This window comes from Schistocerca gregaria, chromosome 7, assembly GCF_023897955.1.
Source record: "Schistocerca gregaria isolate iqSchGreg1 chromosome 7, iqSchGreg1.2, whole genome shotgun sequence".
In the NCBI taxonomy this organism is placed as follows: domain Eukaryota; kingdom Metazoa; phylum Arthropoda; class Insecta; order Orthoptera; family Acrididae; genus Schistocerca; species Schistocerca gregaria.
The window spans coordinates 284,774,078-284,801,308 of NC_064926.1; the positions used below are offsets into that span (position 1 = coordinate 284,774,078).

The window sequence follows — 27,231 nt, forward strand, 5'->3', positions numbered from 1 at the left end:
TCAAGATTGATCTTAGAACTGTTTGATCTTAGACAAAAATCTGAATTCCAAACAGAATGTGACAGGTGAGGGGGCTTCAAAAGAATCTATTTCACAACCTCAAACATTGCCTATGCAATCCCAAGAAGCGTTTTAGCCATCAGTGCAAACAGTCATGGTGTAGCCAAAATGTTCTAATTCATAAATAATTTATAAAAGTGAATAAATTCCAAGAATACATTAATCTGTTTTCTCGTTTCTGGAACAGGAGAATCGTGACTTGCCTCAATTTGATCTGGATTAGATGGAACCTCCGATGTAGTCACAATGTGTCCAAGAAATTTCGCCTGACTTCTACGAAACTCTGACTATTCTAGGTTCACAGTGACACCATACTCTCTGAAGACACTCAACAATCTGTCTAAAACCTCAGCGTGTTTTATTCAACTCTGCTTGGCAATCAACACGTTGTCAATTAATTCTCAAATCTGCTGGAAGAATACTATTAAAATGGAACTGACCTGAATCTCGCTCCAAAGGGCAACTTTCGAAATAGATAACAAAAGCCATAACAAACAAATGCTTCCTAGTTTTCGACATGAGGGGTGCAACTCTGTTTGCCGATAGCTTGTCTAAATCATTAAGAAACAGGACTCTAACACCTCGAAATCTTCGATAAAGCTCATTTAACTCGATGATCTATCAGTTTCTTTTTCACTTGATTAGAATTCAACACCAAACTACTACGACCTAATTTCTTAAGAACCATCAAAATGGGTTGTTATATGAGCTGGCAGCAGGCTCGATCACATATTTCAGTAACATTTTCTGAATCTCACTCTCTATGAAATAGTGATGTGGGATACGGTCTGATAAAAAACCTTTTTTTGCTCCTTAATCTTGAATTGGTGTGAAAACCCTTAACTGTGAAAAGATTTCAGAAACATGGAAAGAATAATGTCAGAGCAAACAAGTAAATTTACTGTCACTATCTTGTCTGTCTCCTCAGTGCATTCAAGCTAGTTCCACGTTGCTTCTGAAGTATAACAATCTTATTGGAAATTTATTTGCACGAGCACTACCCTCACTCACAACAGGCTTTGACTGAAAAGACCGAGCGAGGTGGTCAGGGGTTAACGAAATAGACTAGGATTGGGAAAAATGACAGTTCAAATCTCCATCAAGTCTTCCAGATTCAGTTTTTCCATGATGTTCCTAAACAGCTCCAGGCAAAGGCCAGGATGGTTCCTCTGCAACGGGCACTGCCGAGTCCCTTCCCCCTCCTTTCGTAATACGAGTCTGTGTTTAGTCTCTAATGACTGATGTCGACAGGACGTTAAAACCTAATCTTTTATTCTTCTGTTTTCGACCAAAAGACAAATAAGATCGGGTGAGAAAATTAAGACAGTGGTTTGAACTCTTCTTCTTAAACGCACATTCATCAAAACTCAACTTCAACATAGAAGCACTGCGCTTCAAACTAACTGGACTCTAACCGAAGTCCATCGCTTAGTGATGGGAATAACTGAACGTAAACAGATGGCTCAGTCGGTTGTTGGAAAACGATCGGCTCATTCAGGTGTACTTTTACGTTTCGGTTGAAGACAGTCGATACAGTCCGTTTTAGTTTTTCATATTGACTGAATTATTCATCGTCTATTTTCAGGTGAACCAATCTGTAGTATGTCAGCTGAACCATTTACTCGTTCTCTCAAGTGAAAACGCTCTCTCATGCTTTGGCTGACGAGCTATCCATTCACTCTTCTGAGTGAAATCAGTCTACACCTACATCCATACTCCGCAAGCCACCTGACGGTATGTGGCGGAGGGTAACTTGAGTACCTCATTGGTTCTCCCTTCCATTCCAATCTTGTATTGTTCGTGGAAAGAAAGGTTTTCGGTATACCTCTGTGTGGGCTCTAATCTCTGATTTTATCCTCATGGTCTCAGGCGAGATATAAGTGGGAGGGAGCAATATACTGCTTGACTCCTCGATGAAGGAATGTTCTCGAAACTTAATCAAAAGCCCGTACCGAGCTACTGAGCGTCTCTCTTGCAGAGTCTTCCACTGGAGTTTATCTATTATCTCCGTAACGCTTTCGTGGTTACTAAATGATCCTGTAACGAAGCGCGCTGCTCTCCGTTGGATCTTCTCTATCTCCTCTATCAACCGCATCTGGTACGGATCCCACACCGGTGAGCAGTATTCAAGCAGTGGGCGAACAAATATACTGTAACCTACGTCCTTTGTTTTCGGATTGCATTTCCATAGGATTCTTCCGATGAATCTGCTTTATCGACGATTAATTTTATATGGTCATTCCATTTTAAATCACTCCTAATGCCTACTCCCAGATAATGTATGGAATTAACTGCTTCCAGTTTCTGACCTGCTGTATTGTAGCTACATGATAAAGGATATTTCTTTCAGTGTATTCGCAACACATTACACTTGTCTACACTGAGATTCAATTGCCGTTCCCTGCACCAATAAGTCAATTCGTTGCAGATCCTCCTGCATTTCAGTGTAATTTTCCATTGTTACAACCTCTCGATATACTATAGCATCATCCGCAAAAAGCCTCAGTGAACTTCCGATGTTATCCACAAGGTCACACACACACACACACATATATATATATATATATATATATATATATATATATATATATATATATATAGGTCCTACGACACTCCCCTGCGGCACACACACACACACACACACACACACACACACACATATATATATATATATATATATATATATATATATATATATATATATATATAACGGTCCTACGACACTCCCCTGCGGCACACCTGAAAGCACTCTTTCTTCGGAAGACTTCTCTCCATTGAGAATGACATGCTGCCTTCCGTTAACTAGAAACTCTTCAATCCAATCACACAATTGGCTTGATAGTCCATATACTCTTACTTTGTTCTTTGAACGACTGTGGGGAAATGTATCAATCGCCTTGCGGAAGTCAAGAAACACGGCATCTACCTGTGAACCTTGTCTATGGCCCTCTGAGTCTTGTGGACGAATAGCGCGAGCTGGGTTTCACGCTATCGTCTTTTTCGAAACCCTTGCTGATTCCTACAGAATAGATTTCTAGTCTCTAGAAACGTCATTATACTCGAACACATATACATGTTTCAAAATTTTACAACTGATCTACGTTGGAGATATAGGTCTATAGTTGAGCACATTTGTTCGACATCCCTTCTTGAAAACGGGGATGACCTGTGCCCTTTTCCAATCTTTCGGAACGCTACACTCTTCTAGAGACCTACGGTACACGGCTCCAAGAAGGGAGGCAAGTACTTTCGTTATTTGGACTATACTAAACTAAACTAAACTCCGTCCGAACAGGCCTTGGAGGCCCAATGGTGCCGACCGGCCGCCGTGTCATCCTCAGACTGCAGGCGGCACTGGATGCAGATATGCATGTGGTCAGCACATCGCTCTCCTGGTCGTATGTCATTTTACGAGACAGGAGCCGCTACTTCTCAATCAAGTAGCTCCTCAGTTTGCCTCACAAGGACTGCCAACAGCACTCGGCAGATCGGATGGTCACCCATCCAAGTGCTAGCCCAGCGCGACAGCGCTTAACTTCTGTGATCTAACGGGAACCGGTGTTACCACTGCAGCAAGGCCGTTGGCTGTCTGAACTATAACCGTACTGATATACAGCTGGGGTATGTATACCACCAGAGTTACCCTTAACCCAAGGGGTATGCAGGGACATTTCGTAGGTACAACAGATTTAAAATGAGGATTATATATATTCATTTAATTATTAGTTAATACACTAATTGCTCTTTACATAATTAAAGACTGATTAATATATTGCCTTGGTTTAAGTTGTTCCGAATGCAATTAACACATAACAAAGCTGATGTATCATTGAGGGTACAAAATTGAGTATAAAAGTTGCGTTACGGATACTTGAGGAAGAAAGGAACATATTCGGATTTTAGCGCCTGTTTACATTATTTTTACGGAAATAATGACACGATGTCAACTAATTAAAAATGATTTGAATCTAACCCTTAAACACTTATTCAGCCATTTATTTGTGTGGAAGGTAAACACACTGCCTGACAAAAACGTGAAGCACCCAAAAGACACCGCTGGATGTTAATATAACTTCGTACATATAAACATAATTTGTGGGTATGTAAATGATTAGGGTTGGAATTCTCTGCGACGTGTAAATCGGTCTCCAGAGTGCATTACTATTGTCTGTGTTCAGTGTTGTTACCAGGCCTGGTGGATTGTACAAGGGGCATGAACAGCGTCAGATGTTTTGTGATGAAAAACACAGAGACAGTGTTATCACCACCTGACAGAGTTTGAAATGGACGTCGTTGTGGATCTGCATTTGGCCGGTTGAATCGTGCGATATCCAGATTTTAGGGCATTTTGATACGAGCAATGGCTTGATGTCGGACCGTATTGGAACATAAGGCCAGCTTCCGATCTACTACTTCTGACCATCTTAAAGGAGGATCACTGTATTGTGCATGAATCACGTCTTAACGTCTATCACTTCGGTACCTGCCATCTGAGAGCAAGTAGCAGACTTCCTGCGATATTCAGTGTCGTCCTACGCCATTGGTCGGAGGCTAGCAGCAGGCATCCAATGCATAAGCTGTTATTAACATCACAACACAAACAGCCTATTAATTCGTAAGACCTTGTCTTAGTAAAAAACGGTTTGGAAGATTCTTAAATATTAGGACAAACGGCTGCATTTGGACTGCTGCTGTAACCAGGAAGCATGGATTGCGGTTGAATGGTGTAGCATTGTGTTCAGCGATGAATCGCGGTTCTGCAGTACCACAGATGAAAATAGTCGGTGCCTATGGCGGCGACTTTGGAAGTGCTGTCAGCCTTCCAATGTTTAGGAGAGGTACAGAGCCGTTATTCCTGGCTACTTCAGGTCACGGTTGGTTGACTGAGGGAACTTGATGGCACAGTAATACATCACTGACATCCTGGGCCCTCATGTGTTGTCTCTAATGTGGTAGTATCATTCTGCCATTTTTCAACAGGAAAATATGCCTCTATGAAATGTTGCTGAGGTACTGTATGGCCAGCAAGATACTCAGTTCTGTACCCAAAAGAACGTGTTGAGGCTAGTTTGGACATCAACTTCGTCCTAGAACCAGTATCCAGGTTATCAGCGACAGGTTACAACAGTTGCGTGTCAGCTTGGCTCAGGATACGACAGGCCTTCAAACGACTCAGTGCATTTATCCAGGCCAGTGGAGGTGCAACGTTATACTGATAAGTGGGCTCCTACTGCCTAGTTTTTTTGTAAATTTCACTCGATATTGCAATCACCTAGATATCAGATACCATCTCGTACCCTCCTGCCTTTCTGGATGCTTCAATTCTTTTGTCAGGTAGTGTATATTGTGCAGAAAAATTCGTTCCTGTCTATCTACGTACAAATCACACCCATGCTCACAAACCTGTTTTCATCTGACAACCTACGAAAAGCAATTTCTTTACTACGTTCAGTTCTGAGCGGAAACTGTATATCGTTTTGGAATTGTTAAATCTGCTAACTGCCGCCTGTTATCGCTTTCGACACTATCCTTGTGTCATAAACGGTAGCACATAACTACGCCATTTACTACTATCTGGTAGCTCTAGACACTTTAGTGCTACTCGGCTGGTAATGGCGTGGCTATGTGCTATTGTTTATAGTGTACCGAACTTCACGACTACAGCTTTCAAACCCAGCGAACCACGTACTGTCCGTGGCATCGACAGTAACCCGAAACATATGTAGATAACGGTCTAAATAACAGAGATTACTTAAAGAGCTCATTCCGATTGATCAAAGCAGACAAAGTTGCAAACACAAATTTGTGAATTAAGAAAAGGAAAAATACTGCGAGGAAGAAGTTCAATTGCAAATGAACAGGCAACTTTCAGTCTGCATAGCTGGCCTATGTGGTGTTCATACTGTTGTGGTGCACGAGAGAGAGGGGAAATAACTTGGCGTAACAGTTGGTGGAACATACTTGCTTGCCTTTCTTGATGACAAAGCCGCTTGCTGTAGTGTATAGCAACCCATGTAACATGTATTCTGGCCACCCATAAGAGGTACCCCGTCTGCTATTGTAGTCACCTCAGCCAGTTTCCAGCTGAAGAGGGAAGTGGGTTTTGTTCGACCTGAAGAAAATGAACCACTCTTTCCATAACCGTCCTAAATTGGTGGAGATTGGAGCTGACTAGGCTGATTTTATGGGAACTAATTTCCCCATGATGGCCGACGTTTCCTACATCTATTGTAGAAAATGTTCTTAAAGTACTGTCAGAAGATATCAACTTGAGGAAGTGCTATAAGTAGAAGTAGGAAACGACCAATGAAATGTGTGTCCTCTGTTCCTGATTCTAATCAGATGAAAGGCGTAAATGTTAAATAATTTCGAGTTGATGTGGAAGGTAGTGCGCTCTCTGGTCCGGAGGCTGTCTCTTTAAGTGGATATTATTTATGAAGTCTGGAGTTACAGGTCCTTCCGACGAGGTTACTTCTCCGCCATTGAAAACCTGCGCAACATGCGAAAGTGTGTTCCTACGAGCGTGCTCGTTCTGATTAGGCGACTTACTGATTTTTAAGGCGAGTCTTGCGGCTTAGTGAGCGTGGACTTAGTTCTGTAGGAAGAGTCCTCAGAGCAGAGCATGGAGCCCTTAGCTTGACGGAGGTGGTGTTGGATAAAGGTGACAGACTTGTCTAGGGTTTAAAGTTCATTTGTTTCTTTGGAAATCTGAGACTGACATTTTGTTGTAACGATTTCCTGTTAACTTTGAACTATATTGCTGATTTGTTGTTTAGAAATTAGCTACCGGAGTTGTGGCGGTGTACGAGCTATCTGCAGTGAACATGTTTCATTCCGATGGTCGAATTTCGGAATCTTTCCTAAAAGTAGTTAGACAGTTGCATGACTTCTGATTGTTGACTTTGGTTGCGAAGTATTAACATCTGCATCTACATGTCTACTCTGCCATTCACAATTGCGTAACAGAGGGTTCATCGAACCATCATAAAGCTATTTCTCTACCATTCCACTCTCGAACAGTGCGCTGGAAAAACGAACACCTAAATCTCATTTATCCTGTTTTATTGTAATCATAATTTCTCCCTTTGTAGGTGAGCACCAATAAAATGTTTGCACTTTCGGAGGAGAAAGTTGATGATTAAAATTTCGTCCAAAGGTCCTGCCGCAAAAAAAAAGAAAAAACGCCTTTGTTTTAAAGACTGCCACCCCAATTCGCGTAACATATCCGTGGCACTCTCTCACCTGCGTCGCGGTAATACGAAACGAGCAGCCCTTCTTTGAACTTTTTTGATATTCTCCGTCAGTCCTACATAATGTGGAAATCTCACCGCTCAGCAGTACTCCAGAAGAGGACGACAAGCATAGCGTAGGAAGTCTGTTTAGAAGGCATGTTGCATCTTCCAAACATTCTGTCGGTAAATTGAAATCTACGGTTAGATTTCCCCACAATGCTATCTATGTGATCATTTCAATTTAAGTAATTCGTAACTGTCAGTCTATGTATTAAGTCAAATTCTCTACCTCATATATCGTGTAACCGTAATTTAGCGCATTATTTTGGTTTCATGTGGATGACTTCACACTTTGCGTTGTTGAGAGTCAATTGACAATTTTTGAGCCATGCAGTTGTCTTTTCTAAGTTATTTGGATTTGATTTTGATCATGTGACGACTTTAAGAGACAGTAAACGAGAGCAACACCTGCAAGTAATCTAAGAGGACTGCTCAGATTGTCTCCCAAGCCGTTTATGTAGACCAGGAACAGCAGAGTGCCCACAATATCGTCAGATATCACTTCTGTTTGACTCAGTGACTTCCCAACAGTTACTACGTACTATGAAATTTCTGACGGGAAATAACGATTCCAGCCGCAAAACTGCAGACGATAGTCCGTAGAATGCAATTTGTTTAGAAGTCGTTTATGAAAGCCTTCTGGAAATAGGAATCAATTTGAGATACCCTGTCGATAGCAGTCGCTACTCATTGTGAGTAAAGAGCTACTTGTCTTCACAAGAATAATAATTTCTGAATCCGTGGTATTTGTCAATAAATCGTTCTCTTCGAGATAATTCATAATGTCTTTGTCCTTCTAGTCAAAACGAGGCTGTAGACCCATATTTAGTCTGACTTTATAGTGTATCAGCGTATACAAATAATTGGGCTCCGGTAATATACGTTTCCGATGAAATCCACTAAACCGCACTTGGCGTTATATGTCTCGCGCACCTCGTATTGCCAAGAAAGAGATTGTGACTCCAGATTCAGCTGCGCTTGTCTATATGGAGAACTTATATGTTCAGTTTGAAATAGCTTCACTACAAAAAATATACTAGACGGACGCAATAAAAAAGAATTAGAATCCACAGTTTCATTCTCTTGGTTTCGTTTTACCTAAAAATATTTTCTTATTTAATAATTTAATATTGAAAAACAAAACGACCAAAAAACACACTTCTACTTAAAATATCGTGTCTACACTGTACCGCCTCTTCCGCCTTTGATATTGTGTGTAGTGGGTCACTGGACACATGGGCCAGACTAAGCAATGTGCGATGAATCACTTTTGCTGACGCTAGCATCAGCACTATCTTATCACCGAGCTCATTCCGGATATCTTAAGATGCTCGGGCGAGTGTACTTGTAAGATTTCGCTGAGGTAGCATCATCACTTTCTTATCCTTCTGGGAATGCCACCATGTTCATGCAGTTGAGCTTATTATACTTCACTGAAGTCAGCAACATCGCATTTGGCCACGTGCCAAGGCCATGGAAAGGGAGGACAGCGCCCACCCCCACGACTAGTCCTAAGTTCTAAGGGACTGATGACCTCTGATGATAAGTCCCAAAGTGCTCAGAACCATTTGAACCATTTTTTGTATTTGTTGCAAACATCTATCAGGGAAATGTATTCATAGTTTTCTGCATCAAGAATGGAGAAGCTTGATAACAGAAGACCATATGGCTGTTCAACAAACAATGGCTATGCAGAAGGATGGCAAGAAGACACAGTAAATGGTTGGATTTACACACACTCTGTGCTGCACATTATGGAATTGTTTAGTCTTCTTAAAATGCCCATCCCGTCTCCGACCACGCAAGAAGCATAAGGAATTCCAATATAAGCAGGACCGTGTGTTGGTGAACCCAGTCATGCAATGTATCTTTCTTCCATTCTGATACCTGCTATTTGTTGGGCAATATTCCATCCGGCTACAGTTATATGGCCCTTTGCTTTTGATGCAGCAAACTGTCAGTATATTACTCTGATATATTTTTACAACAAAGACTCCTTAAATTCTTTTTTATTCAACACAGCCATCTCGTCAATTGAACACGTGATGTATAGACGGCATTATACATGTGACTGACAGATCTTTCGAAAAATAAATATATTTTGTTCTCAATAATTAATTTGCTCATTCATCTTAGTTATAGTATCGTGATGTCACAGATTCTCTACTGAGCATGAGTGTGGGGATGTGTAATTTGGGTGGGGTTCTGGATACTCAGCAGAGTGTCTTGGATTACGTACTCTGCAGTACATGCAGGTGCACATGCAGACACATGATGCATGTAGCAGTACATCCAGATGAGCACACGGGCACGTCAACTTTAGTATGTGCATTACATGTACGTGTGTGCTATAGCTGACTGTCCCTCCCATGAAAAGCATGGATGCAGCAGCTACACCAGTGCTGCGCTTCATGCTGGACATCATATGACAACACACATACAAAGAGCACGCCATTGGCTGTCGAGTGGGGCGTTCGGGGATGGGCGCGCTTCAATCCGACCACACGGATGCAAACTGGGTGCTATTGCGGGCTTAGCATGAGGAGATGTGAGGCGTGAGAGCGGCCCTCCTTCCCCCAGCATGGCCGTGGCAAGTGGCTGGATACGGTGATACTGACGTCAGCAAGATCTGATACGCACAAGTGGATCAGCATGGTAGTATTCATGGAGTGACACGGAAATGCCAATTTCAGTGAAATATAACAAGCACACATGCCTGAGCATTGTAGGATTCCCGGAATGCTCTGGGTGATAAGACAGTGATGATGCTGGCGCTGTGTAGCCAGTGACCCACTACTGACGTGACGAGCAGTATTTGTATGGACTGGCTTGAGCTGCAAATCGCAAAAACTAAATTTCAAATACCTGCCGAAACATGAGAGAAAACGCATCTGACGATTCGTAGAAGAGTGAGAGCCAGTGTATAGAGTTTAGCGTTCAATTCGGTCTTCGTTTGTTTGACATTCAAAAATGGCTCTCAGCACGATGGGACTTAACTTCTGAGGTCATCAGTCCCCTGGAACTTAGAACTACTTAAACCTTATTAACCTAAGGACATCACACACATCCATGCCGAGGCAGGATTCGAACCTGTGACCGTAGCGGTCGCACGGTTCCAGATTGAAGCGATAGAACCGCTCGGACACCCCGGCCGGAGTTTGGCATTCGTATGAAGACTGGTACCACAGAGAGAACTAATAAAACGTTATGATCTCTGCCAACCACGAGGCTGAATGCCGCCTGGTGGCCATGCAAGCACGTGACGCATCAGGTAGATAAGTGACGAACGGGACATTAGTGCAGCGACGATTGGGGCCAAAAGTCGTGAATTCGACTTAGACAGACTCTTAGGGCAGATTGCTGTGAAAAACAATAAATTGCCTAAGCAGAACTAGCATGCGTACAGGAGTTCACTTTCGAATGCTTTGTAGGCTTTCAGTAGCGAAGGACCACAAACTCATGAATAATAACCACTTTGAAACACAATCTCAGGCCCAGAGAGTGTTACTTGCCACCTAAACTCCACGAGAGCTTGGAACGAGCGTCTTGGAACGAGCGATGCTGTTCGCGTGCTGCTGTCTTGTGCATGGACGGAAAATGGTTGAAGGACTGTGAAACCAGGAGTAGGGGATAAGATGTCGGATGTACACGCCCCATCACAGAACCAGGAGGTCAGAAGACTGCCCATTCTGTAAAGCGTGATAGGCCGCGACAAAATACAGTGGTGGGTCAGGCGAAAGCGTTTTGCTGCATGCTGTTCAGCGGAAATTCTTGTGCATGGAGCTCCACAGCAGACAATATTTACGAGTTCCCTTCTTGATCCAACAACATCGTCGATTGGAACTGCAGTGAGCGTAGGATAATGGAGACTGGACCGTGGGAAAGAAGAGGCCTTCTGGTCGGGCTACTTACGTTTCGTGTTTCACCAGGTCGACGGTTGCTTCTGGATTCGCCAAAACCAAAGCTAACGGCTGCTCAAAACAATCACAACGCCACTGACACAGGTTGGTGTGGGCAGTAAGTATTATGCTAAGGGTGACATTCATCTTTGTTTCCGTGGGGTCTTTGGTAGTGATCGAAGACACCATGACAGCTGTGGACTATGTGAACATTACTGCAGGACATCTGTGCCCCTTCGTGCTTGGTGTCTTCCCCGACAGCGACTCCTCGTCCATCAGCTTTATTCTCTGTGGATCATCACCAAAAACACACTGTTAAGTAGACTGTTTAGGTTTTTATGTTGGTAACGCCACGTAGCGCTCTGTATGAAAATCACTGACTGTGCTGTGCTCAGTCTGTGGCTGGTTGGCATTGTTGAAATATTCGCTACTGTAGTGTTGGGCAGTTGGATGTGAACAGCGCGTAGCATTGCGCAGTTTGGAGGTGAGCCGCCAGCAGTGGTGGATGTGGGGAGCAAGTGTGTGTGTGTGTGTGTGTGTGTGTGTGTGACTTTTGAACAGTGTTAAGGTAAATACATTGTTTGTTGTGTATCAAAATCTTCATTTGCTAACTATGCCTATCAGTAGTTAGTGACTTCAATAGTTAGAATCTTTTATTTAGCTGGCAGTATTGGCGCTCGCTCTATTGCAGTAGTTCGAGTAACGAAGATTTTTGTGAGGTAAGTGATTCATGAAAGGTATAGGTTATAGTTAGTCAGGGCCATTCTTTTGTAAGGATTATTGAAAGTCAGATTGCGTTGCGCTAAAAATATTGTTTGTCAGTTTATGATGATCAGAATAAGCAAAGAGAGAAATGTCTGAGTACGTTCAGTTTTGCTCAGCTGTTTGAAAATCAAATAACGTAAGGGGTTTATCAGCGCAATCATTCATAAATTTTTCTAAGGGGAGGTTTCAATACTACAGCGATTTTAGGTGTATGGTAGCGAACTCAGTTTGGTCTGTTGGCGACACATTTGTCCGACGTGAACCCGGTACAGTCCATCTCGTACGCTATAGGAGTCGAAGTCGTGCCCATAAACGAGCGGCCCGTAATTTATGGAAAATGTGTGACCTGTGTGTAGACAGCTAGTTATATGCACCTCCGGGAACCTACCAACTGCTTTTCAAATTCATTCCCACACAGAACTGCAGTGCTTTTGCCCCACAGAATCAGTACAGTGTTCCATTCCCAAGATGGGGGAACGCCCTTTGAAGCAAGTGGTTTAATGTTTTGGCTCGTAAGTGCAATGCTCGTTTTCTGTTGAGTGCTCAGTGAAGACAGCTTTATACGATTCCTTCTTGTGTGGCGAAGCAGAGGGCAGTTGTAGGCACTGTATTGTGCTTGTGTGCGTGGAGGTGGCGCACCAGTGGACGGGCCCGATGTCGGTGTCGCTGTTCGCGGCGGGCGAGGAGCTGCCGCTGGTGCTGCGCTACGTGCGCTTCCTGCGGCGCTGCTACGCGGCGGTGCGCGAGCGCGTCTCCTTCCACCTGGTCTTCCCCCGGGAGCGGCCGCCGTCCGCCGACGAGCCGCGCCGCGCCGCGCTGCTCGCCAACGACTGCCACACGCCGGGCGCCATGCTCGGCGACCTCGTGCGCATGCGCACCGCCGACACCATCAGGTGAGCTCCACCTTATTGCGTGCAGCCTCTACCGCAGCGGTTTCCAACCTGAGGGGCGAAAACAAAGTGTTCCATTGTGTTTCCGTCACGAAACTAATTTTTTTTTTTAATTTTTTATGAAGGGGAGGTACCAATGAGATTTCTATCCGAAACGCAAAAAAATCACAGGGGACTGAAAATTTATTTCATAACTTGTCTTGCCATGAGGAATTTAGTGGGTAAATCCAATATCCTGAACACATTTTTTTCATACTACACTCCTAGAAATTGAAATAAGAACACCGTGAATTCATTGTCCCAGGAAGGGGAAACTTTATTGACACATTCCTGGGGTCAGATACATAACATGATCACACTGACAGAACCACAGGCACATAGACACAGGCAACACAGCATGCACAATGTCGGCACTAGTACAGTGTATATTCACCTTTCGCAGTAATGCAGGCTGCTATTCTCCAATGGAGACGAACGTAGAGATGCTGGATGTAGTCCTGTGGAACGGCTTGCCATGCCATTTCCACCTGGCGCCTCAGTTGGACCAGCGTTCGTGCTGGACGTGCAGACCGCGTGAGACGACGCTTCATCCAGTCCCAAACATGCTCAATGGCGGACACATCCGGAGATCTTGCTGGCCAGGGTAGTTGACTTACACCTTCTAGAGCACGTTGGGTGGCACGGGATACATGCGGACGTTCATTGTCCTGTTGGAACATCGAGTTCCCTTGCCGGTCTAGGATTCGTAGAACGATGGGTTCGATGACGGTTTAGATGTACCGTGCACTATTCAGTGTCCCCTCGACGATCACCAGAGGTGTACGGCCAGTGTAGGAGATCGCTCCCCACACCATGATGCCGGGTGTTGGCCATGTGTGCCTCGGTCGTATGCAGTCCTGATTGTGGCGCTCACCTGCACGGCGCCAAACACGCATACGACCATCATTGGCACCAAGGCAGAAGCGACTCTCATCGCTGAAGACGACACGTCTCCATTCGTCCCTCCATTCACGCCTGTCGCGACACCACTGGAGGCGGGCTGCACGATGTTGGGGCGTGAGCGGAAGACGGCCTAACGGTGTGCGGGACCGTAGCCCAGCTTCATGGAGACGATTGCGAATGGTCCTCGCCGATACCCCCGGAGCAACAGTGTCCCTAATTTGCTGGGAAGTGGCGGTGCGGTCCCCTACGGCACTGCGTAGGATCCTACGGTCTTGGCGTGCATCCGTGCGTCGCTGCGGTCCGGTCCGAGGTCGACGGGCACGTGCACCTTCCGCCGACCACTGGCGATAACATCGATGTACTGTGGAGACCTCACGCCCCACGTGTTGAGCAATTCGGCGGTACGTCGATCCGGCCTCCCGCATGCCCACTATACGCCCTCGCTCAAAGTCCGTCAACTGCACATACGGTTCACGTCCACGCTGTCGCGGCATGCTACCAGTGTTAAAGACTGCGATGGAGCTCCGTATGCCACGGCAAACTGGCTGACACTGACGGCGGCGGTGCCCAAATGCTGCGCAGCTAGCGCCATTCGACGGCCAACACCGCGGTTCCTGGTGTGTCCGCTGTGCCGTGCGTGTGATCATTGCTTGTACAGCCCTCTCGCAGTGTCCGGAGCAAGTATGGTGGGTCTGACACACCGGTGTCAATGTGTTCTTTTTTCCATTTCCAGGAGTGTATTTGATTTTTGAGTTTTGAAAAAAACAAATGTAAGTATTTAGAACCATATTTCACTAGGAAAAGGTAAATACGGCCTGTAGGAAAATTTAAGGGGAGAAATTAGAAACAGCTGTATGAATATGAAGAGCTCAGATGGGAAACCAATCGTAAGGAAAGAAGGAAAAGCTGTAAGGTGGCAGGAGTATATAGACGATCAGTATATATGAGATGAATTTACAGGTAAAATTATAGAAACAGTGAGGACATAGATCAAGATGAAATGGGAGTCGTGTTGTTGTGAGAAGAATTTAACAGACGGGCATGGGGACAGGCACCAGACATCGAAAGAAAGCAAAGGCAGATGCGCGGCAGTTTCAAACGTGGCGCCTGCCCCTGGCGCCATCTGCCGTCAACAGTGCTGCCACGGGCAATAGCTCCGCTAAGCTGCCCGGGTCGACTTAGGCGAGCGCGCCACATTGGCTGCTGATTATGTCATCATGCCTATATAAGCGAGAAACCTTAGCAGCCCCGCCTGTCAATGAACTACTGACGACAATGGCGGAGATGGCCATCGAAAGCTCGAGGATTTTATTCGAATTGACGTGGCTGGAAAACCGTGAACGTTTTATTCATGTATGTCGTCGCGAAAGACTCCGAGGACAAGTAGCTTTCCTCTACGGTGAGGACACAATAGGCAGGATGAGACTGTTAGAAAAACTGCGGAAAAAGAGATCACATCTGCTGAGTTCTTTGGCATTTTACAACGATGCCGGGACAAGGAGGTAATTCCGCGCTTTGCAGTAGTGAAGTACCGCATTCGAACTGCTGCAGTGGACAGAATTTTGAAGAGAACCACTCGCGCCATAGCGAGATAGCGGATACAACAGACAAGGTACGAGCTTGATTATAATGCTAGGAACCTACTTACATGTCATCTGTCTTTGTCATCAACATTGTCACCATCTGATTGGGAATTGCTGGATGTAGCCATGGCAGCGCAACAAGCAAGTTTATCGAAGGCAACATCGAAGCAATGTTCCAAGTTCGACCGGCTGGACCACGGAAGAACTGTTGTGAAATAGATGAGGCCCTTAGAACGGTTGTTAATCTTTCCAACAAAGGACTGGACGACGGCTCTATATCATCGCTGAGTAAAGGCCTCAACTTTCCTCCTGCTCCACGACGTCTGCCAATATTGGATATAATTAATGGAATAGAGCAGTGCATTAGGAATCTTTCGCACGATGCAGCTGAGGACGTCAAGCTAACTACCAGCCATATCGTGGCGAAAGCTTAGCCATCAAAATCTAATATAAGCCAGGAGGAACGACGTTGCTTACCGTTATTGTCTTGCCAGCCGACAAAGGGAATGCGACCGTGGTTCAGAACTCTGCAGACTACCACCCGAAGATGCTGCATTTATTAGAAGACGCCACATACCGCAAGCTTAGTCGTGGTCCCACACAGGCCATTGTCACAAACACAGGGAAGTTATTGAAGGATTCTGCCTTACCAGATGAAGTGGTGAAGAAATTAACGCCTCGTGCCGCCAGACCTCCCAGGCATTATGAATTACCAAAGATACACAAGGAGGGTTTTCCTCTGAGGCCCATTGTTAGTGCAATCAGTTCACCCACCTGAAGACTTGCTAAACGTCTGGCAGGATTATTAGCGCCAAAATTGGGACATTGCGAACACCATGTTGTCAGCTCGCAGAAATTTGTTGAGACACTCAAGAGAATGAAGATATTGCAAACGACCTAATGGTTAGCCTCCAGCGTTGTACTGAGCACAAGCGCCATATAAAACAAAGAGAGATTGACAAGTCGGCCATAGCGGAGTATTCACTAGAAAAAGGACATAAAATACAGTTCGAAAATACAAAAGTGTTGGCTCATCCGTCTACATATTGAGACTCCGTTATAAAGGAAGCGGCCTAGATTCGTTTAAACAACAACAATTTCAACAGAGATCAGGGATACACACTCAACAGGGCATAGCGCCGGCGTTGGACATCGAAAGAAAGTGAAGACAGATGCACGACGCGGGAGCGGCAGTTTCAAACGTGGCGCCTCCCCCTGGCGCCACCTGACGTCACCGATGCTGCCACGGGCAAGAGCTCTGCTAGTTGCTCGGGTCGACTTACGCGCGCGCGCCACATTGGATTGATCTGATTGGCTGCTGCTGATGTCATCATGTCTATATAAGCGAGACACCGTAGCAGCCCCGGCAGTCCTCCGGGCCCAGACGAAGTTCCCAACGCCCTTCTCAAGACGTTGCCGCCGGTGGCTGTTACTCATCTCGCCAACATCTTTAATGAAATCCTCCGGTCCTGGAAGCATGCAGAGATCGTGGCGCTTCCGAAGATGGGGAAAAGTCTGCACCAATGCGCGAACTACAGGCCATTAGTTTACTGCCGGCCGTCTCCAAGGTCTTTTAAAGGATGTACATCAGGCGACTGCAGCGCCACGTTGACGAGGAAGGCCTCCGCCTGAAGATTTCGCAGGGGCCAATAAGCAGTTTACCAACTCCTACGACTAGTGGAAGATGCGTTCGTGGCCCTTGAGCAGCGCGAGTTCTTCGGCGCGATGTTCCTGGACGTTTTCGCGTGCTTTCGACAGTGTGTGGCGCCGTGGCCTCTTATTCAAACTTTTTGAACTTGGGGTACCGACGTCGCACGTCCGTCTCATCCGTTCCTATGTTGAAGATCGGACCTTCCATGCTCGAGCCGCGCACAGATTGTCCACCGTACGAAGCATCAACCCGGCCGCGGTGGTCTCGCGGTTCTAGGCGCGCAGTCCGGAACCGTGCGACTGCTACGGTCGCAGGTTTGAATCCTGCCTCGGGCATGGATGTGTGTGATGTCCTTAGGTTAGTTAGGTTTAAGTAGTTCTAAGTTCTAGGGGACTAATGATCACAGCAGTTGAGTCCCATAGTGCTCAGAGCCATTTGAACCATTTTTTGTGAAGAACCAACGCCGGAGTGCCGCAAGGCTCGGTATTGGGGCCACTCCTGGACACGCTGTACATTTCTGATGCACCGAAGATCGACCGTGTGCGGCTCGCCCTGTACGCGGATGACACGGCTCTACATACAAGAAGCCTCAATGCCGCTGTCTTGCGCCGCCGACTGCAGCTCACCGTGGACACCCTGGCAGCCTGGGCCGTCAAGTGGAGTCTGCAATTCAACGGGGAAAGACGCAGTTCCTGATCTTCACCAGAAGACTCGTTCCTGCGGGTCTGCAACCGCCCTGTCCCGTGACGTCCAACGGCGCATTACCTCGACGTCACTATCGACCGCCGACTCACGTGGCGTCCACACATCCCCGAAGTGAACAACGAAGTGCGGAACAGGCTCCGCAAACTTTACTCGGTGCTAAACCCCAGTTCTCAACTACCACCACGGCTGGGCATCACACTGTACAAGGCGCTACTCCACCCTGTACTACAATACGCCGCCGTCGTCTGGGGCAACACCGCCGAAACCAACCTGAAGAAGCTGGAGACACTGCAGTTTCGCATACTTCGGCTGGCCTTACACCTGCCTTACGACTTCCCAACCGCACATCTTTACGACATCGCGGAAGTACCACTACTACGCGACCTCTTCAAGACGACAGCTCGCACCATTTACGAACGTGCACTCCGGTCAGACAACAACCAAATCCGGACGCTGGGCCGCAAACTGCCGCGCAGCATCACCACCAGATGACCACACCTGCTAGTTGCGTAGCTAGTAATGCACAACTATGCTGGGAAACACACATGAAGACAATCAACAAGTGAGGACGCATTACATCAGCATGCATTGGAGGTAAAGCAGTAACTGCTGCGAACTTCATCACACATCGGAGGACAAGTTATCTCCGTGAAGATCCACGCTAGCCCCGGCAGTCAGTGAACTCCTGACGACGATGGCGGAGATTGCCATCGAAAGTTCGAGGATTTTATTCCAATTGACGTGGCTGGAAAACCGAGAACGTTTTATTCATATATGTCGTCGTGAAAGACTACGAGGACACAAGAATTTAACAGAGCACTAAAAGACCTAAGTCGAAAAAAGGCCCCAGGAGTAGATAACATTCTGTCACAACCACTAATAGTTCAAATGGTTCAAATGGCTCCGAGAACTATGGGACTTAACATCTGTGGTCATCAGTCCCCTAGAACTTAAGACTAATTAAACCTAACTAACCTAAGGACATCACACACATCCATGCCCGAGGCAGGATTCGAACTTGGCGACCGTAGAAGTGGCGTGGTTCCGGTCTGAGCGTCTGAACCGCTAGACCACCGCGGCCGGCCCACTAACAGTCTTGAGGGGATCAGCCATGACAAAACTCTTCCATCTGGTGTGCACGATGTATTAGACAAGCGAGATACTCTCAGACTTCGTGAAGAATACAGGTATGAATACAGGTATGAATATTACTGAGTTATCAGTGTTACCCGTGGTCTAGGGGTATCGTCTTTGATTCATAATCATAACGTCTTCGGTCCCGGGTTCGATCCCCGCCACTACCTAAATTTTCATAAATAATCAGCATTGGTGGCCGAAGACCTCCGGCATAAGAAGTCAGCCTCATTCTGCCAACGGCCTTGTCAAAGAGGGCGGAGGAGCGGATAGAGGTTCAGGGCACTCTCTTGTCCTAGGGGTGGGAAATTGCCTCTAAAGGCGGAAGAATCAGCAATGATCAACGACATGAGGATGCAGAAGGCAATGGAAACCACTGCATTAAAGACACGTAACGTGTATCCACAGGACATGTGGCCTGTAGTTGAAGAAGTGTCATGATGATCTCTCCATTGGCAAAAGATTCCAGAATAGTCCCCCATTCGGATCTCCGGGATGGGACTGCCAAGGGGGAGGTTACCATAAGAAAAAGACTGAATAATCGACGAAAGGATAATGTTCTACGAGTCGGGGCGTGGAATGTCAGAAGCTTGAACGTGATAGGGAAACTAGAAAATCTGAAAAGGGAAATGCAAAGGCTCAATCTAGATATAGTAGGGGTCAGTGAAGTGAAGTGGAAGGAAGACAAGGATTTCTGGTCAGATGAGTATCGGGTAATATCAACAGCAGCAGAAAATGGTATAACAGGTGTAGGATTCGTTATGAATAGGAAGGTAGGGCAGATGTGTTACTGTGAACAGTTCAGTGACCGGGTTGTTCTAATCAGAATCGACAGCAGACCAACACCGACAACGATAGTTCAGGTATACATGACGACGTCGCAAGCTGAAGATAAACAGATAGAGAAAGTGTATGAGGATATTGAAAGGGTAATGCAATATGTAAAGGGGGCCGAAAATCTAATAGTCAAGGGCGACTGGAATGCAGTTGTAGGGGAAGGAGTTGAAGAAAAGGTTACAGGAGAATATGGGCTTGGGACAAGGAATGAAAGACGAGAAAGACTAATTGAGTTCTGTAACAAGTTTCAGCTAGTAATAGCGCATACCCTGTTCAACAATCACAAGAGAAGGAGGTATACTTGGAAAAGGCCGGGAGATACAGGAAGATTTCAATTAGATTACATCATGGTCAGACAGAGATTCCGAAATCAGATACTGGATTGTAAGGCGTACCCAGGAGCAGATATAGACTCAGATCACAATATAGTTGTGATGAAGAGTAGGCTGAAGTTCAAGACATTAGTCAAGAAGAATCAATGCGCTAAGAAGTGGGATACGGAAGTTCTAAGGAATGACGAGATACGTTTGAAGTTCTCTAACGCTATAGATACAGTAATAAGGAATAGCGCAGTAGGCAACACAGTTGAAGAGGAATGGACGTCTCTAAAAAGGGCCATCACAGAAGCTGGGAAGGAAATCATAGGTACAAAGAAGGTAGCTGCGAAGACACCATGGGTAACAGAAGAAATACTTCACTTGATTGATGGAAGGAGGAAGTACAAACATGTTCCGGGAAAAACAGGAATACAGAAATACAAGTCGCTGAGGAATGAAATAAATAGGAAGTGCAGGGAAGCTAAGACGAAATGGCTGCAAGAAAAATGTGAAGACATCAAAAAAGTTATGATTGTCGGAAGGACAGACTCAGCATACAGGAAAGTCAAAACAACCTTTGGTGACATTAAAAGCAACGGTGGTAACATTAAGAGTGCAACGGGAATTCCACTGCTAAATGCAGAGGAGAGAGCAGATAGGTGGAAAGAATACATTGAAAGCCTCTATGATGGTGAAGATTTGTCTGATGTGATAGAAGAAGAAACAGGATTCGATTTAGAAGAGATAGGGGATCCAGTAGTAGAATCGAAATTTAAAAGAGCTTTGGAGGACTTACGGTCAAATAAGGCAGAAGGGATAGATAACATTCCATCAGAATTTCTAAAATCATTAGGGGAAGTGGCAACAAAACGAGTATTCACGTTGGTGTGTAGAATCTATGAGTCTGGCGACATACCATCTGACTTTCGGAAAAGCATCATCCACACAATTCCGAAGACGGCAAGAGCTGACAAGTGCGAGAATTATCGGACAATCAGCTTAACAGCTCATGCATCGAAGCTGCTTACAAGAATAATATACAGAAGAATGGAAAAGAAAATTGAGAATTCGCTAGGTGACGATCAGTTTGGCTTTAGGAAAAGTAAAGGCACGAGAGAGGCAATTCTGACGTTACGGCTAATAATGGAAGCAAGGCTAAAGAAAAATCAAGACACGTTCATAGGATTTGTCGAACTGGAAAAAGCGTTCGACAATATAAAATGGTGCAAGCTGTTCAAGATTCTGAAAAAAGTAGGGGTAAGCTATAGGGAGAGACGGGTCATATACAATATGTACAACAACCAAGAGGGAATAATAAGAGTGGACAATCAAGAACGAAGTGCTCGTATTAAGAAGGGAGTAAGACAAGGCTGTAGCCTTTCGCTCCTATTCTTCAATCTGTACATCGAGGAAGCAATGATGGAAATAAAAGAAAGGTTCAGGAGTGGAATTAAAATACAAGGTGAAAGGATATCAATGATACGATTCGCTGATGACATTGCTATCCTGAGTGAAAGTGAAGAAGAATTAAATGATCTGCTGAACGGAATGATTAGTCTAATGAGTACACAGTATAGTTTGAGAGTAAATCGGAGAAAGACGAAGGTAATGAGAAGTAGTAGAAATGAGAACAGCGAGAAACTTAACATCAGGATTGATGGTCTCGAAGTCAATGAAGTTAAGGAATTCTGCTACCTAGGCATTAAAATAACCAATGACGGACGGAGCAAGGAGGACATCAAAAGCAGACTCGCTATGGCAAAAAAGGCATTTCTGGCCAAGAGAAGTCTACTAATATCAAATACCGGCCTTAATTTGAGGAAGAAATTTCTGAGGATGTACGTCTGGAGTACAGCATTGTATGGTAGTGAAACATGGACTGTGGGAAAACCGGAACAGAAGAGAATCGAAGCATTTGAGATGTGGTGCTATAGACGAATGTTGAAAATTATGTGGACTGATAAGGTAAGGAATGAGGAGGTTCTACGCAGAATCGGAGAGGAAAGGAATATGAGGAAAGCACTGATAAGGAGAAGGGACAGGATGGTAGGACATCTGCTAAGACATGAGGGAATGACTTCCATGGTAGTAGAGGGAGCTGCAGAGGGCAAAAACTGTAGAGGAAGACAGAAATTGGAATACGTCAAGCAAATAATTGAGGACGTAGATTGCAAGTGCTACTCCGAGATGAAGAGGTTAGCACAGGAAAGGAATTCGTGGCGGGCCGCATCAAACCAGTCAGTAGACCGATGAAAAAAAAAAAAAATCGGTTTCAAAGGTCATGGCTGCAAAATACTAATATGAATTCTTTGCAGAAGAATGGAAGAACTGCTAGGAGCATACGTTAGGGAAGATCAGCTTCGATTCCGGAGAAATTTAGAAACATGTGATGCAATATTGACCTTACGACTTCTCTTAGAAGAAAGAAAAGGCAAATCTATGTTTCTAGCATTTGTAGACTTAGAGAAAACTTCTGTCAATGCTGACTTGAATACTCCCATTGAAATTCTAAAGGTAGCAGGGGTAAAAGACAGGGAGCGAAAGGGTATTTACAGCTTGTATAGAAACCCGATGGCAGTTATAAGATTCGAGGCGCATGAAAGGGAAGCAGTGGTTAAGAGAGGAGTGAGACGGTGTTTTAGCTTATCTTCGATGTTCTTTAGTGTGTAAATTGAGCAAGCAGTAAAGGAAACAAAAAAAATATGGACTAGGAGTTAAAGTCCAGGGAGAAGAAATAAAAACTTTGATGTTTGCCAAAGACATTGTCATTCTGTCAGATAGCAAAGAACTGGGAAGAGTAGTTGAAAGGAATGGACAGTGTCTTGAAAGGAGGGTATAAGACGAACATCAACAAAAGCATGTAGTCAAACTGAATCAGGTGATACTGAAGAAATTAGATCAAGGAACTAGATGAGTTTTGCTCTTTGCAAAATAATTCATGACAAGTAGAGACAATATAAAATGACAACTAGCAATGGCAAGAAAAGCGTTTCTGAGGAAGAGAAACTTGTTAACATTGAATACAGATGTGTCAGGAAGTCTTTTTCCGAAAACATTTGCGGAGTTTCACCAGTTCTGGAGTGAAACACGGATGATAAACAGTTTAGAAAAGAAGAGCATAGATGCTTTTAAAATGTGGTGCTAGAGAAGAATGCTGAAGATTAGACGGGTAGATCATGTAACTAATGAGGAGGTACTGAATAGAATTGGGCAGAAAAGAAATTTGTGGCACAACCTGACTAAAAGAAGGGGTAGACCGATAGGACACATTCTGAGATACCAAGGGATCACACATTTAGTTCTGCAGGGACGAGTGGGGGGAGGGGGGGAAAAATCGTGGAGGGAGACCAAGTGATGAATACAGTAAGCAGATTCATCAGAAGGATGTAGGTTGCAGTGGTTATTCCGAGATGAAGCGGCTTGCACATGATAGAGTGGCATGGAGAGCTTCATTAAACCAGTCTTAGAACTGAAGGCCACCAGCACCACAACCATCACCACCACAACAACAACAAGAACAAGGATACTCAGTTATCTTTGTGCCTGTATTTCACTGTAAATATCTGCGTAAGCGTGTAAGTGTCGGCGGTATTTGCTGTGTGACTTGTTTGAAACCAACTTGTTCCATTCACTCACAATACTTTCTGTTCACAACAGAATGCCCACTTTACTCTTCACTCTAAAGCTTGCATTCATTACTACTCAGATCTGTCTAGAGCTTGCTTTCCCGGCAGTCTGTTGTACGTTAGCAGTGATACACAGCAGTGTGCTATGCTTCTCGTGTTCACTGAATGCACTGGGAGAGAGGCACAACGACGCCATGGTGAACTGTTCATTGAGGAACAACAACAACATTATAGTACCTTTGCATATGAGGGTCTTCGCATACCTCTGTGTTTTGCTATAGTACATTTTGGTGATCGTATATCTCAGGATATTGTGAAAGAAATTTCCAAGAAACAATGGTAATTACGGTAAAAACAGAATAAATCGTAATTGTGTTATTATTCGTATCGGACCTTCTTTTGCCCGACAGAGCAGAAACAGCTCCAGATCTGTCCCTAATAGAAAATATGTATTCTGATCAGCCAGAACATTGTCATCACCTACCTAATAGCCGGTATATCCACCTTTGGAGCGGATAACAGCGACGACGCAGCGTGGCATGGAAACAATGAAACCTTGGTAGATCGCTGAAGGAAACTGGCCCCACATCTGCTCACACAAATCACCTAATTCCCGTAAATTCCGGGGAGCGGCGCGATGAGCTTTGAGTCCACGTTCAATCACATCCCAGATGAGTTCGATAGGGTTCAAATGTGGTGAGTTGAGGTGGCCAGCAAATCAACTGGGACTCGCCACTGTGTACCTCGAACCACTCCATCATATTCTTGGCTTTGTAACATTGTGCTACCTTACTGAAAAATGCCACTGTAGTCGGAAAACATGATCTTCATGAAGGGGCGTACGTGGTCTGCAACCAGTATACGATACTCCTTGGCAGTCATGGTGCTTTTGCACGAGCTCTATTGGACTTACGGAGTCCCACGTGTATGTTTCCCGTAGCCCCCAGTCCTGTAGTACAGGCGTCAAGGAGCTGTTCCCCTGGAAGGTTACGGATTCGCGCCCTCCCGTCGGCTTGATGCAGAAGGTCCTGGGATTCATGAGACCATGCCACGCTCTGCCACTGCGCCAACGTCCAGTGTCGACGGTCACATAGCCATTTCAGTCTTAGTTGCCGATATCGTGGTGTTAACATTTGCACATGCATGGGTCGTCGGCTGTGGAGGCTCGTCGTTAGGACTGTTTAGTGCACTGTGTGTTCGGGCACACTTGTGCTCTTCCTCGAACTTAAGTCTGATATTAGTTCCGCCACAGTTCGCCACCTGACTGTTTTACCAACCTGCCCAGCCTACGACGTCCCACATCTGTAATTGTGAGTGACGCCCATCCCCACGACATCTGGATGTGATTTAACCTGTATTGAAGATACTCATCACAGCACCCCTCGAACACCCGACAAATCGAACGATTTCCGAAATTCTCGTGCTGAGCCTCTGGGCTGTCACAATATGCCCTCGGTCAAACTCAGATAGATCGCGCGCCTTCCCCATTCTACACACGGACAGCAAGCTCACTGACACTACATGCACCGTGCGTATAACTGACCAGCGTCATTACACGCCAGGTACCGCTGCTATTGCCTAGACAGCTTCATAACGATAGTAAGTCAGTGGTCGTAATGTTGTGGCTCATTAGTGTATGTGAGACTAGCTCGGACATCAATCCCGTCCCAATTTCTGATCCAGGATATCAAGACCCATTTTAATCAGTTATGGGCCGTGATGTCTCGGAAAAGGCTGTAGTGGTTTTACAAGCACTTTCTCAGCCGAATCAGTTCTAGCATCAAGATCAATAGGGGTGCAATGTCATCCTGATGAGTGGACTCGTACCGTCAAGTTCTTTGTGAGCTTGACTCGATGTTGTTATCACTGAAGTAACATCACATACCCTCTGAACCCATGAAGTATCCTTTCGCTTTCACCTCCATTTGTGGGTGTACCGTTTTTTGTTGCTGGGTATGTAATTATAAATTGCTTAAACTTAGATTAATGTTTCGACTTTTAATTGTATTATTGACACTCTACTAAATTTAAACCTTATTTATGAAGAATGGAATGTACACTGCGCCACAGGATTAAAGAGTCTCTTTTTCGAAACCCTGTGATTGCCTCCCATTGCGACGCATAAGTGAGAAATTTTTATTGTGTACAACTTTTCTCTGCAATGGAGGTCGGGACAGCAACGCCCAGCGTTGAAATCTTGCAGTTTTCTCTTGAGTGGCCGAGAATAACATTTCAGACGCACCACCACTCAGAATCGACAGGAAAAAGCTTCAGACGTAGCATAAAGTGCGTCAACGAAACCACCCGTTTCCGTGGGGCGATGATTTCCACAAATTTTGCGATCTAAGACGACAGTTCACTGTTCGGTGAGCGACATAAAGACGTTCCTGACAACCTTAGGCACAATTGAGAACCCCTCGGACAATTCAGTATGGTAGGCCAGCAACGCCATTGAAAGTGATCGTACCCCTTTGGAGTGCAATTCGGCCTCAATTTTTGCTCTGCTGTACAGGAAGTAACCGATAGGAACCGTTCAAAACCACTGGACGAAATTTGAACATGATACCAAGAGGCAAAGGATACTGTTCTCTTTTTCAGCTCCCCCGTTTTGCGACCTGCTTTGACGTGATCACCGTATAGTGCAACATTAAGATGTGCTTGAATAAAACGGCAAAGGATCCCTCTAAGACTCCCCCCCCCCCCCCCCCCACCCCTCCACTTCGGCTATATCCTCGGTGTCACTCGCGCATTTTCTTTGGGTAAGTTACAAATTTACCTGTCAATAATTTCTACAGCAATTCAGCTATAGCGGCGGAGGGTTAGGTAACGCCTTCGACATCCATTAGGTGGGATCTGTACCGTGCTCAAGAAAGGTGTGTGGGTGACACCGAGGGTGTTGACCAATTAGAGGGGGGTTAGAGGGGGCTTAGAGGGACACTATGTCGTTTTATTCACGTATGTGTCAATATTTTACTGATCTGTGATCAGGCCACAGTAGGGCGCAGAAGAAGAGGGGTGAGAAAACATCAGTACCCATTGTTGCTTCGGACCACGTTGAAATTCCCTCAGATGGTTTTGAAAGTTCACTAGTGATTCTAATATGTGCACGAGGGCAAAAATTGCGGCCCCGTTGCACTCCAAAGGGGTGTGATCACCTTTAATGGGGATGCAGCACCACAATGTACTTAGGGAAAGGTTTTAACGTGTCAGGTTACCAGCAGAGAGAAACGTTATCAAGAGCGTCTTCCTGTTACTCATCACACTACCAACTGTTGTAATCTTCGTACATCTATATTTAAATTGGATGATGGTGGGACATCAGCTGGTATAATTTTTATTAAAAATGAAATTTCTCCACCTGTACCTAAGATTTCATATTTATTTGGGTACTAGTTTCGACGTTGCGTCAACGCCATCTTCAGGCCCGTACACACAACTGATATCATCAAAGTGTACGGGCCTGAAGATGGCGTAGCCGCAACGTCGAAACTAGTAGCCAAATAAATTTGAAAACTTAAGTACAGTATGGA

General features: G+C 45.2%; 1 protein-coding gene across 2 annotated transcripts in view; it reads left to right on the forward strand.

Moving 5' to 3' along the window:
- LOC126281796 (beta-1,4-glucuronyltransferase 1) overlaps positions 1-27,231 on the forward strand; it is a 231,587-nt gene that overhangs the window by 153,124 nt on the left and 51,232 nt on the right. For both annotated transcript variants that reach the window (XM_049981009.1, XM_049981010.1), the window contains exon 4: positions 12,647-12,909. In XM_049981009.1, the coding sequence (XP_049836966.1) occupies positions 12,647-12,909 (263 nt within the window). The remainder of the gene's footprint in view (positions 1-12,646; positions 12,910-27,231) is intronic.